The 12,416-nt window shown below is 37.5% G+C and overlaps 1 protein-coding gene across 1 annotated transcript; it reads left to right on the forward strand.

Annotated features, from left to right (window-relative positions):
- The first annotated feature begins 7,686 nt into the window (after window positions 1–7,686).
- LOC100805110 (RGG repeats nuclear RNA binding protein A) lies at window positions 7,687–11,981 on the forward strand. The gene is made up of 7 exons (XM_003528988.5): window positions 7,687–8,184; window positions 9,047–9,371; window positions 9,450–9,515; window positions 9,649–9,781; window positions 10,078–10,233; window positions 10,328–10,384; window positions 11,504–11,981. The coding sequence occupies exons 1-7, from the start codon at window positions 7,992–7,994 to the stop codon at window positions 11,678–11,680; spliced, it is 1,107 nt and encodes a 368-aa protein (XP_003529036.1). The 5' UTR covers window positions 7,687–7,991; the 3' UTR covers window positions 11,681–11,981.
- Window positions 11,982–12,416: the final 435 nt, after the last annotated feature.

The following is a 12,416-nucleotide window of genomic DNA, read 5'->3' on the forward strand; positions in this document are numbered from 1 at the left end:
AAGTGCAGATGACAGAAAAAGCACTTCTGGTGGATGTTTCTATTTGGGAAACAATCTTATTTCATGGTTCAGCAAGAAGCAAAACTGCGTGTCCCTATCTACTGCTGAAGCAGAGTATATTGCAGCAGGAAGCAGCTGTTCACAACTAGTTTGGATGAAGCAGATGCTGAAGGAGTACAATGTCGAACAAGATGTCATGACATTGTACTGTGACAACATGAGTGCTATTAATATTTCTAAAAATCCTGTTCAACACAGCAGAACCAAGCACATTGACATTAGACATCACTATATTAGAGATCTTGTTGATGATAAAGTTATCACACTGGAGCATGTGGACACTGAGGAACAAATAGCAGATATTTTCACAAAGGCATTGGATGCAAATCAGTTTGAAAAACTGAGGGGCAAGCTGGGCATTTGTCTGCTAGAGGATTTATAGCAATTACTTTTATCTGAACGTGCTCAAACGTTAATAGCGCGTTCTCTACTGGGCCAACACAAATTCGACCGTTGCTTCACACGTCCCTCTACATTCCTCATTCAAACTCATATTTACGTGGTAATCTCGGCATTCCCCAACAGCTCTCAGAAATTCACGAAACCATTCCAAAGGCTCTGCTTCTCCATGGCTACCGCACCAAAAGAAACTTCAGCTCCTGGTTCACCCTCTGTACCATCATCTCCATCATCCACCAAAGCACCATCAAACCAGGAACAACCTGAATTCCATATCCAACCCATACGAATGATTCCTGGTCAAGCCCCTGTTCCTGAGAAACTGGTCCCCAAAAGACAACAGGGAGTGAAGATTTCTGAAAACCCTAGCCTTGCAACAAGTCCTAGGGAAGTAGACACGGAGATGGATAAGAAGATTCGCAGTATTGTGAGTAGCATTTTGAAAGATGCTTCTGTCCCTGATGCTGATAAAGATGTTCCAACATCTTCCACCCCAAATGCTGAAGTCCTCTCTTCATCCAGTAAAGAGGAATCAACAGAGGAAGAGGATCAAGCCACAGAGGAGACCCCTGCACCACGGGCACCAGAACCTGCTCCAGGTGACCTCATTGATCTAGAAGAAGTAGAATCTGATGAGGAACCCATTGCCAACAAGTTGGCACCCGGCATTGCAGAAAGATTACAAAGCAGAAAGGGAAAAACCCCCATTACTAGGTCTGGACGTATCAAAACTATGGCACAGAAGAAGAGCACACCAATCACTCCTACCACATCCAGATGGAGCAAAGTTGCAATCCTTTCCAAGAAGAGGAAAGAAATTTCCTCATCTGATTCTGATGATGATGTCGAACTAGATGTTCCTGACATCAAGAGAGCCAAGAAATCAGGGAAAAAGGTGCCTGGAAATGTCCCTGATGCACCATTGGATAACATTTCATTCCACTCCATTGGCAATGTTGAAAGGTGGAAATTTGTATATCAACGAAGGCTTGCTTTAGAAAGAGAACTGGGAAGAAATGCCTTGGATTGCAAGGAGATCATGGACCTCATCAAGGCTGCTGGACTGCTGAAAACTGTCACCAAGTTGGGAGATTGCTATGAAAGTCTAGTCAGGGAATTCATTGTCAACATTCCCTCTGACATAACAAACAGAAAGAGTGATGATTATCAGAAAGTGTTTGTCAGAGGAAAATGTGTTAGATTCTCCCCTGCTGTAGTCAACAAATACCTGGGCAGACCAACTGAAGGAGTGGTGGATATTGCTGTTTCTGAGCATCAAATTGCCAAGGAAATCACTGCCAAACGAGTCCAGCATTGGCCAAAGAAAGGGAAGCTTTCTGCAGGGAAGCTAAGTGTGAAGTATGCAATCCTGCACAGGATTGGGGCTGCAAACTGGGTACCCACCAATCACACTTCCACTGTTGCCACAGGTTTGGGTAAATTTCTGTATGCTGTTGGAACCAAGTCCAAATTTAATTTTGGAAACTATATTTTTGATCAAACTGTTAAGCATTCAGAATCTTTTGCTGTCAAATTACCCATTGCCTTCCCAACTGTATTGTGTGGCATTATGTTGAGTCAACATCCCAATATCTTAAACAACATTGACTCTGTGATGAAGAGAGAATCTCCTCTATCCCTGCATTACAAACTGTTTGAGGGGACACATGTCCCAGACATTGTCTCGACATCAGGGAAAGCTGCTGCTTCAGGTGCTGTGTCCAAGGATGATCTGATTGCTGAACTCAAGGACACATGCAAGGTGCTGGAGGCAACCATCAAAGCCACCACAGAGAAGAAAATGGAGCTGGAACGCCTGATCAAAAGACTCTCAGACAGTGGCATTGATGATGGAGAAGCAGCTGAGGAAGAAGAAGAAGCTGAGGAAGAAGAAGAAGCAGCTGAGGAAGAAGAAGAAGCTGCTGAGGAAGAAGAAGATGCAGCAGAGGATACAGAATCAGATGATGATGATTCTGAAGCCACCCCATGATCATCAGACCTTTATTTTTGCTTTTTACTCTTACTAGCTATAGGGGCATGTCCCTTTGAACAATTGATTGCTATTGGTCTGTAATATTTGCATGCATTCTACTTTTGTCAAATTCTGTCTAAAAAGGGGGAGTAATAGTATTATAGTGTTATGCATGATTTATGATTTTGAGTAAGTAGGATACGATGTATGCATGATTCATGATTTTGAGGGGGAGTTGTATGTATATGATTTTGAGGGGGAGACTGCTGCTGATGATGACTGATGTAAGCCACTGTAACTACTAGTAGCTGATAGAAGATGCTGCAGTAAGAGCATGGAGACAGGGGGAGCAGAACGCTGATGTCACATGAGATGTCTTGACATCCTGGAAAAGACTAGTAGCTGATAGAAGATGCTGCAGTGAACTGCTTCACAGCAGTAGGAGCATGGAGACAGGGGGAGCAGAAAGCTGATGTCACATGAGATGTCTTGACATCCTGGAAACGACTTGCAACTTGCAGAATTTTGTTGTCGCCACTACAGATACCGCTGTGCTTGATTACTCTGATAATGAAAGTTGCTGATCCCACTTGCATAACTGCTCGTACCTGCTCAGGAAGTGTCTAAGTATGTTTTAGACAAAATTTGCCAAAGGGGGAGATTGTTAGTGCTTAGCTTTACTGAGCTTTAAAAGATTGGCTAAAATTTTGTTAAAACATAAGCACTTAGACATTGAAGGAAAGCTGGAGTTGCTGCACATGATGTCCAACGTTATGTCAAGGAATCAGATTGGGCTGCACAATGCACAAGGCAAGATAAAATGTCAAATGAAGAATTGAAGCTGCAGGATCCACGATGTCGGATACGATGTCCAGGACATCTTGCCTGAAAATACTGGACACATAAATCTGTTATATCTTTAACAGATTAATGTGCAGTTAGCAACAGATTTGGCGATCTATCTTTAGGAACGAATTAAAAGATAATTAAAGTTCGAATTACAAACTTGAATAGTTCGTTCAGGGATTAAAGATTAAAGATAAAAACTAAAAGATCAAACTTTATCTTTTAGATCTTTAAGTGCAGATTTTCAGGAGAATGATAGATCTTATCCAGCGCAAGTTGTTGCAGCCCAGATACGCACACTGCTATATAAACATGAAGGCTGCACGAGTTTTCTACCAAGTCCGGGATTGAAGAGTTATTTTGTGAGTTTTGGGACTTGAGTGTTTTGTGAGCCACCTTGATGTTACCCTAACATCAAGTGTTGGACCTGAGTGTGTAGAGTTGATCTCTTTTGTTCAGAGAGCAATCTCTGGTGTGTATTCGATTTAATTGTAAACACGGGAGAGTGATTGAGAGGGAGTGAGAGGGGTTCTCATATCTAAGAGTGGCTCTTAGGTAGAGGTTGCACGGGTAGTGGTTAGGTGAGAAGGTTGTAAACAGTGGCTGTTAGATCTTCGAACTAACACTATTTTAGTGGATTTCCTCCCTGGCTTGGTAGCCCCCAGATGTAGGTGACGTTGCACCGAACTGGGTTAACAATTCTCTTGTGTTATTTACTTGTTTAATCTGTTCATACAGTCAAATATAATCTCCATGTTCTGAAGCGTGATGTCGTGACATCCGGTACGACATCTGACCTCTGTATCAGAATTTCACTCTTCAACTAGCAGGTCACTCTATTACAAGGTCATATGATGTAGTTGAAGACGTCTTGGTTAAGATTCAATAGTTCACCTTTCCTATGGACTTTGTGATCATGGACATAGAGGAGGATCCAAACATTCCCTTAATTTTGGGTCGTCCATTCATGCTTACTGCCAAATGTGTTGTGGTCATGGGGGATGGTAATCTAGAAATGAGTATGGAGGACTAGAAAGTGACCTTCAACTTGTTTAAGGCGATAAGGCACCATAGTGATAGAAAAACTTGCTTCAAGGTGGAGGCGATTGAGCAAGAAGCAAATCTTATTGTGCAACGCTTCACCATTCATTCACCACTAGAAAAGCCTTGATGAATGCCATTGAATGTTTGACCAATGAGGATGAGAAAGATCTTAGAGCTTGTCTAGAAGACTTAGGTAGATTGAAGGAGATTCCCCCAAGGGAATATGCTTTTGAAGAATTGAAAAAAGACTCTGCAATAGAGAAGCCTAAGGTTGAATTGAAGGTCTTACCCCCTCACTTGATGTATGTTCTTTTTAGGCAAATGATGTCAAGCCAATAGTCATCAATAATGACTTGTCTCCTGATGAGGAAGCACGGTTAGTGGAAGTACTCAAGATGTATAAGGCAACCATAAGATGGCACATATCCGATCTCAAGGGGATGCACAAAATCATGATGGAAGTTGACTATAGACCAGTGAGACAACCATAGAGGAGACTCAACCCATCCATGAAGGAGGAAGTGCAAAAAAGAAGTCCTCAAGTTGCTTGAAGTAGGGCTTATCTATTCGATCTTTGACAATGTCTGGGTAAGTCCAATCCAAGTGGTGCCCAAAAAAAGAAGTATGATTGTTGTCTGTAATGAGAAGAATGATCTCATCCCTACATGGACAGTCACAAGGTGGAGAATATGTATAGACTACTGCAAGCTTAATGATGCCACAAGGAAGGATCATTTCCCTCTACCATTCATGTACTAGATGTTGGAGCAGCTAGTTGGACAAGCTCTTTATTGTTTCTTGGATGGTTACTCGGGGTATAATCAAATAGCAGTAGATCCTAAGGACCAAGAAAAATTGCTTTTACATGCCCTTTCAGTGTCTTTGCATACAAAAGAATGTCATTTAGGTTATGTAATGCCCCTGCCACCTTCCAGAGATGTATGCTAGCTATTTTTGCTGATTTGGTAGAAAAATGCATTGAAGCGTTCATGGATGATTTCTCAGTCTTTGGCCCCTCCTTTGAATGTTGTTTAACCAATCTAGAATTGGTGCTACAACGGTGTGTAGAAACTAATCTGGTGTTGAACTGGGAGAAATGTCATTTCATGGTCCAAGAGGGGTTTGTCTTAGGCAACAAGATCTTGTCCCGAAGGATTGAAGTGGTAAGGAAAAAATTGATATTATCGATAAGTTACCTCCACCGGTGAATGTGAAAGGCATCTGAAGTTTTCTCAAACATGTTGGTTTCTATCGGACATGCCAAGGAGTTAACAACTCCTGAATGTTTGCCTTTTGTGTTTTTTATTTTGTCATGAGCTCATTTAAATGGATGGAGTATTTGGACATATATGCTATTTGGTTGTGTATTAAACCAAATCTGCATTCACCTTTAACTGAATTAAACAAAATCCAATGTGCAGTATGTTATATTCCATTATGTTATATGCATATTTAATTTAAGTGGCCTTAGTTAAAAGATAAAATAAAAAATATAAACAAAAAAGTCACAAGGGTAAAATAGACATTTTACAAATATTCCATTTATTTTTTTAATTTTATTACTTATCACATAACTTTAACTCAAAACTTTTAACTTTTTTCTTCTTTCTTATATCAACACCAAACAATCTCACTTTCCACTTTTTTTTTCCTTTTCTTTCCTCACAATTGAACATACCCTTAGCAATAGGATGTCATGTGTATATTAGTTATTCCCACTTCAAGGTGGTTGACCTTCGTCCAAATGGAGTCTAAGATCTTGACGGATTATATGTTTCCTTATCTACCCATGTGAAAAGCATTATTCTCAGCCCCAATGTCCTCCATGGCTAATATCTCTTATCTTTTCACTTGACTATTCCAACCCCTTACCTTGACTTGCTCAACATGAAGGTGGAGATGCAACAGTATTTTTGAAACACTACCTCAGTCCCTCATTCATGTTTGTCGTATGATCCACCTATCCGGGATAGAAATCTACTTATTCCATCCACAAATATGCACCAAAGATTCTAGAAATTATAGCATTGGTGAGAAGCAATTGAAATTTGTCACTTACATGTATGCCACATGATTCTAATAGTGACGTAGATACTTTGGCTGGTTATGGTGTGTGTTCAAATGTTTTGGAGCAAAGATGCGACTCTCTTCTTGATGTCATCATAGAGAAACTTATGAAAGTCTCCCTCATGGTGTCTTAATCTTTTTCTATTCATACTTCAGGAAAAAATGATTTAATTTACCATATGTTTTTTTGTTACTTTTTTTTGTATTCATACTTCACAATCATTTGATTTAGGGTGAGTTTGTTTAAGCTTATTTTTTTAAAAAAATAAGTGCTTTTTAACCAAAATAAGCAATTCTATGACTTTCTTATATTTTTGGACCAATTTGTTTAAATTTATTTATTGAAATAAACACTTATTTTAATAAAATAGGCATTCTTTTATTTTTTTAATGTATTCACCTAAATTACTTTTACTTTAAAAAATAGTTTTTTTGCTTATTTTAAGAGGCAAATCCTATTTGCTTCTTAAAAAAACACTTATTTTAAAGTTTTTTTTAAAAAATTTAAACAAACTTACCTCTATGCGCTGCTTTGACCTAATAAATAATTTTTTGTTTTTTTAAGAAACAAATCCTATCTGTTTCTTTAAGAAGCATTTTATATAAAAAGTGCTATTTTTTTTGTAAAAGTTTAAACAAATCCACCCTTAATCTTCTCAACTAAATTAATCAATTTTTTAATCCTAATAAATCATTTAATTGGTACTTATAATAATTGATATTAAACTAATATTATAAAAGGAGTTTAGAGCATTTCCAAAGTTGGTTGCCCGCTTATTCTAAGACACAATTGCCTAAATATTTTTATCATTGGATGTGATCTATATGTCATACTAAGTTGTTTAGAATTAAGTTTGAGTTGCTTATATAAGCAACAATTTTTTATGAAAAAAAATATTTTCTAACATTCAAGGATCATTTAATAGGATAATTTAAGACTTGTTTAAAATTATATCATTGGTGAAAAATATATATGAGTTGTTTACCTAGTAACATTGTATGGATCAATTAACATAAGATAAAGAACTCAAAATAAATTGTTTAAATTACATCCATTAGAGATGTTCTTAGTTCAATTGATTCAATAGTGAATAGGTTTTTTTTTTTTTAAATTTCATACTTGAATACAAATGGTTATGGATAAAAAAATACTAATACACACATACTAGACTCAATATATTTATTTTAAAAAAAATTTAGGTCACAAATTAATTTGTGAAGTCAAAAATAAATTTCAAACTAAAAAAAAGACAAATAAAAATAAAATAATGTGGGAATTGCACGAGGTTTTGTAAGCAAACACTGCCAAGCGAAGCAAGCTAAGTCCCAAAACACAAATAAATTGAGCACATAAGAGATTAGGTTAGTGTCACTCTTTCGCCTCTCCCTCTGTCTCTACCCTGCGGCTAGGGTTTTGTCTTTCACTCACTCTCTTTCTTTCTCCGTTCTTCCTTTTTCTCTCATTTCCCTTCTCTTTCGATCTGAATAATAATCAACCATGGAACCGTCGCTGAGTTAACCCTTTTTTCTACGCCGAGAGAGAAAGTAGCGGTTTGTTGTTTGGGGTTTTTATTTTCCTGAGAAGGGTTTGTTGTGTTTGGAGATGGCGACTGCGAATCCCTTTGATTTGTTGGGTGACGACGCCGAGGACCCCTCGCAGTTGATCGCGGCGGAGCAGCTCAAGGCCGCGGCGGCCGCGGCCACGGCGCCGCCCAAGAAAGACCAGGCCAAGCCCGGAGCTCGTGGCGGCGCGCCGGCCCAGTTGCCGTCGAAGCCCCTCCCTCCCTCTCAGGCTGGTTAGTTTTCAAGGCTTCGATTTTTATTTCATTCTGTTTTTCATTTGTAGTTGAAAGTTTTGCTTTTTGTTCGTATATGTTTATCTGGGTCGTGAAATTTGTAGCTTTTTGTTGATGGTTAGTTTTCAAGGCTTCGATTTATTGCGTTGTTATTTTAAAAAAGATGTGGATTTTGGTTTTAGTTTGGTTCCTTTTTTATTCACCTTTTCATTTGTGAATGCAAATTTGCGTTTTTTCATATTTATTTATCTGGGTTGTAAAATTTATGGCTTTTGTTGAGATGGGGGTTAAGATTTGTTGTTTTAGAAAAGATTTTTGTTATTTTTGGGTGTTAATTGTTTCTTGATGGTGGTGGTTTGTTGTATAGACTCTTTTGCTTTTAGTTTTTTGGACAAAAAAAAAGGCTGTTTCATATAAAAAAAAGTTTTCATGAGTATTTATTTTTTATTAGTTTTTTTTTGGTGGTGTACGAGAGATTAGTGGGAATACGATGCTTTTTCTGTGTTACATATGCGGTTGAGCTTGCTTTAGTTGTTGTCTGTTTGTTTGAAACATGCAATAGGTCTCTGATTGCTTAAATCTTGGTTTTTGGGTAGAAGTTGCAGTTCAATTAAATACCTCAGTGAGAAATCTGTTCAAATATTTTTTTCTTATTGATCCCCCTGTTTTTATTTGTAATGTGGTATAGCATAACTAGAATTGAAAGATGATTAGTATTAGTATATTTATACTTTCAGCGTTTGAACGTTTGTTGAGTTTATTTTGACATGTTTTTGTTGGTACCTTGATTCCTGAATGACCATTGCATTGATGATATTCCTTGTGTTGCTATTCTCATGTATTTTTTTTTCTTGTCTTATAGTGAGGGAGGCTAAAAATGAAACTTCTTACGGCAGCCGTGGAGGTGGCCGAGGAGGTGGAAGAGGATTTGGACGTGGTCGTGGTGGTGGTGGCGGCTTTGGCCGCGATTTTTCCAATGATGACAACTCATCAGCCCCTGCTAATCAAGGATCTTTTGAAGGGGATTCTGGGAATCACTCAGAAAGACGTGGTTATGGTGGACCTCGTGGGCCCTACCGTGGTGGTGGTGGTGGTCGCGGTCGTCGTGGAGGTTTTACCAACGGTGAAGTTGGTGAAGAAGGACGCCCAAGAAGAGCATTTGAACACCACAGTGGGACTGGACGAGGGTAACATTATAACCAACTAACATTTCTTTCTTGAACTTCTGTTTCTATATATAATGATATCAATTGTTCCATTTGCAGAAATGAATTCAAACGGGATGGCTCTGGACGTGGGAACTGGGGTACACAGAATGATGACATTGCTGTGTAAGCAATTCTTTGTATTCATAATTTTAATAATAATGAAGTTCAGATCAAAATATTCATAAAAGAGTCTCATGTTTTCAATTGACAGTTATTGATGATTTCATTTATTTTTCCTTTTGATGTTATTTCATAGGGTTACTGAGGAAGTGGTGTATGAAACTGAAAAGAATTTTGCTGATGAGAAGCCTGCAGGCGAGGAAGATGCACCTGAAGGAAACAAGGACTGTCCTGCCAATGAAAATGAAGAAAAGGAGCCTGAGGACAAGGTGAATGCCTCTTGTGAATGAATGATGGATCATTCAGATTAAGCTTTGATTGTCTGTTAACTGAATTTTGTTGGCTGCTTTATTTACTTGGAAGAATCTGTCAGTCTTTTTCTTGATGATGAATTGTTTAGTCTATAACATTGCTTTACATTTTGGAAAATGTATAGACTTGGGGCTTCAATTGCATTTACTATTCTTGCTCGTATGCGGCATGCTTTTAGTGGGTTATGTTTGAAATTTATATTCTCTAGGTTATTGTTCATCCTTTGCTAAATGGAATTTAAACTGTTTTGTAGGAGATGACACTGGAAGAGTATGAGAAGGTGCTGGAAGAGAAAAGAAAGGCCCTGCAGGCACAAAAAACTGAAGTAAGAAAGGTGGACATCAAGGAGTTTGCATCCATGCAGCCACTGTCTAACAAGAAAGAAAATGATGAGATCTTTATTAAATTGGTGAGAATTTCTGGCCTCACTTTTGCCCTTAATTTGTAATCATTTTTATATTAATTTATTAATGTTGCCTAACGATGTTTATATTTCTTTCCAGGGATCTGACAAGGATAAACGCAAAGATGCTCTAGAGAAGGAGGAGAAGTCTAAGAAGGTGTGACTTTGTGACATTTTTGTCTTTAATTACTTTGTATTAAGCTCCATGAATAACCAATTTCTTCTCCTAACGTGTGAAAAAAACCTGCCTCCAATATTTATAATTTGTAAGGTTATTAGTTGCTTCTATTCTAACCTTTTACCATTTTGGTGGCCTAACAAACAGAAATTTAATTTAGTAACCCCATTTCAAAACACCAAATTTGAGGTGTAAAGTCTTTTAGTACTTAATTTGGTGTTTTGTGGTATTTGGAAGATGCTGTAAAACATTTGATGATAACAGATGACAGAAAGTGATAAAAAAATTATGCAAGTTAAGAAACATTAAGCTGTTCAGCTTTTCCATACTGGAAGTAACCCATTTCTCTGTATGATGACCTGGACATGCTGATTAGCCTTGATGTTTTGGATCTAATCCTAATTGTTTTTTCTTGTGATTATTGTGGTAGTTTGGTCAGTTGTTACAGTGAAGAGATTCATATGCCATTATCCAACTTTCATATTTCATTTTTGTTTTGAAATTAAAGGTTCATAATGACAACCACACCATGTTTGGTTTTGTAGTTATGCTAGCTTGATGATTTACCCAAGTGTGTTGTATGTTGATATTGATATTGGTTCCCTCAAGACTATTATTGTCTGTCTGGATTATGTTTTTAGTCATAATTTGTTTTGTCACTTATTATGGCAAATGAAATATAAGTGATAAATGTTGTTTTGCCTTGTAGATTTAAATGAGACATTTTTCTGTGAATTATGTATGTACTGTGGTTCTTATCCACTTCATAATATAAACTGATTTTATCCTACCCCCTTCATATGATCTTGTGACCTTAGTAATCAATTATCAGAAATCAAATTCAGTGTTATGAAAAGCTTATATTTAATAACTATTTTGTTTCCATGTGCCCTGGTTCTATTGTTCATTTTCATTCCACTTGTATTAGTTTGTATGTTTTTTTTTTCTTATGACATTTAAATTATATCCACTTGTGCTTCTTAAAAGGATTTTAACAATGAATTGTCATCCTTCACGTCTCGCTCTATTAATTTTATTTGCACATTTTCTGCTGGTTCTCCTAACTTTGTTTTTTAAATGGACTTTTCATATTCTTAGTCTGTCAACATCACTGAGTTTCTGAAGCCAGCTGAAGGGGAAAGGTACTACTCTGGTGGGCGCGGTCGGGGACGTGGCCGTGGTTCTAGAGGAGGTTACAGTGGAAATGCATACAGCAATGTTCCAGCTCCATCAATTGAGGATCCCGGGCAATTCCCAACCTTGAGTGGCAAGTGAGGTTTTCCAGAACCCTTCTGACATTTCCCTGTCCTTTTTTGTCAATTTTGGGTTCTCTGATTTGGACTTGAGCAGGAAAAAAACTTTGGTAGTTGGATTTCCTGAATTAGAAAGGTTATTATTTTGACTTCTATGCCTTAAAATGTAAATTTAGGTTGTTCTTCATACGTTGTAGCCTTTTCTTGTGTTTTTCTGTTACTATGGTTCGACACTCTGGGGGGGTTATATGGTGGCGGATAAGACATAAATGTTGTTGAGTTTCGTTTTATTTATAGATTGAATTCTCAGTTTTGATTTGAAATTTGGGTTATATATGCCCTTTATAATTCTAGTCAGAACAGTTATGGGTTATATATACCCTTGATATATGGACAAGTTTTTTCTTAAAAAACCTGTGGTGGTATGGCACCCCATAAGGGTGCATAATATGAAATTTCAATGGCATTGTCGTATATGCTTTGCCGGCTTTTAAAGAAGTGAAATTTATGAAGTTGAAAATGAATCTCTTTCCAAGTTGAGCTGATGCTCTTGAAAATGAATCTCTTTCCTATTTATATGATCCAATGGCTTAATTCACTAAGATTAAAAAAGTAAATTTAGTTGATAACAATAAATAGGGATGGGTAAGCAGGTCGGTCCGTCTTGTATAAGGTTCGCTCGCATAAGTCCGCATTGGCAGTGGACCGGGCTAATCCGCTCTGTTTTTTACACGGATCAAATAAATTAATCTTCTCCT

The sequence above is a fragment of the Glycine max genome, chromosome 7 (genome assembly GCF_000004515.6).
Source record: "Glycine max cultivar Williams 82 chromosome 7, Glycine_max_v4.0, whole genome shotgun sequence".
Lineage (NCBI taxonomy): Eukaryota > Viridiplantae > Streptophyta > Magnoliopsida > Fabales > Fabaceae > Glycine > Glycine max.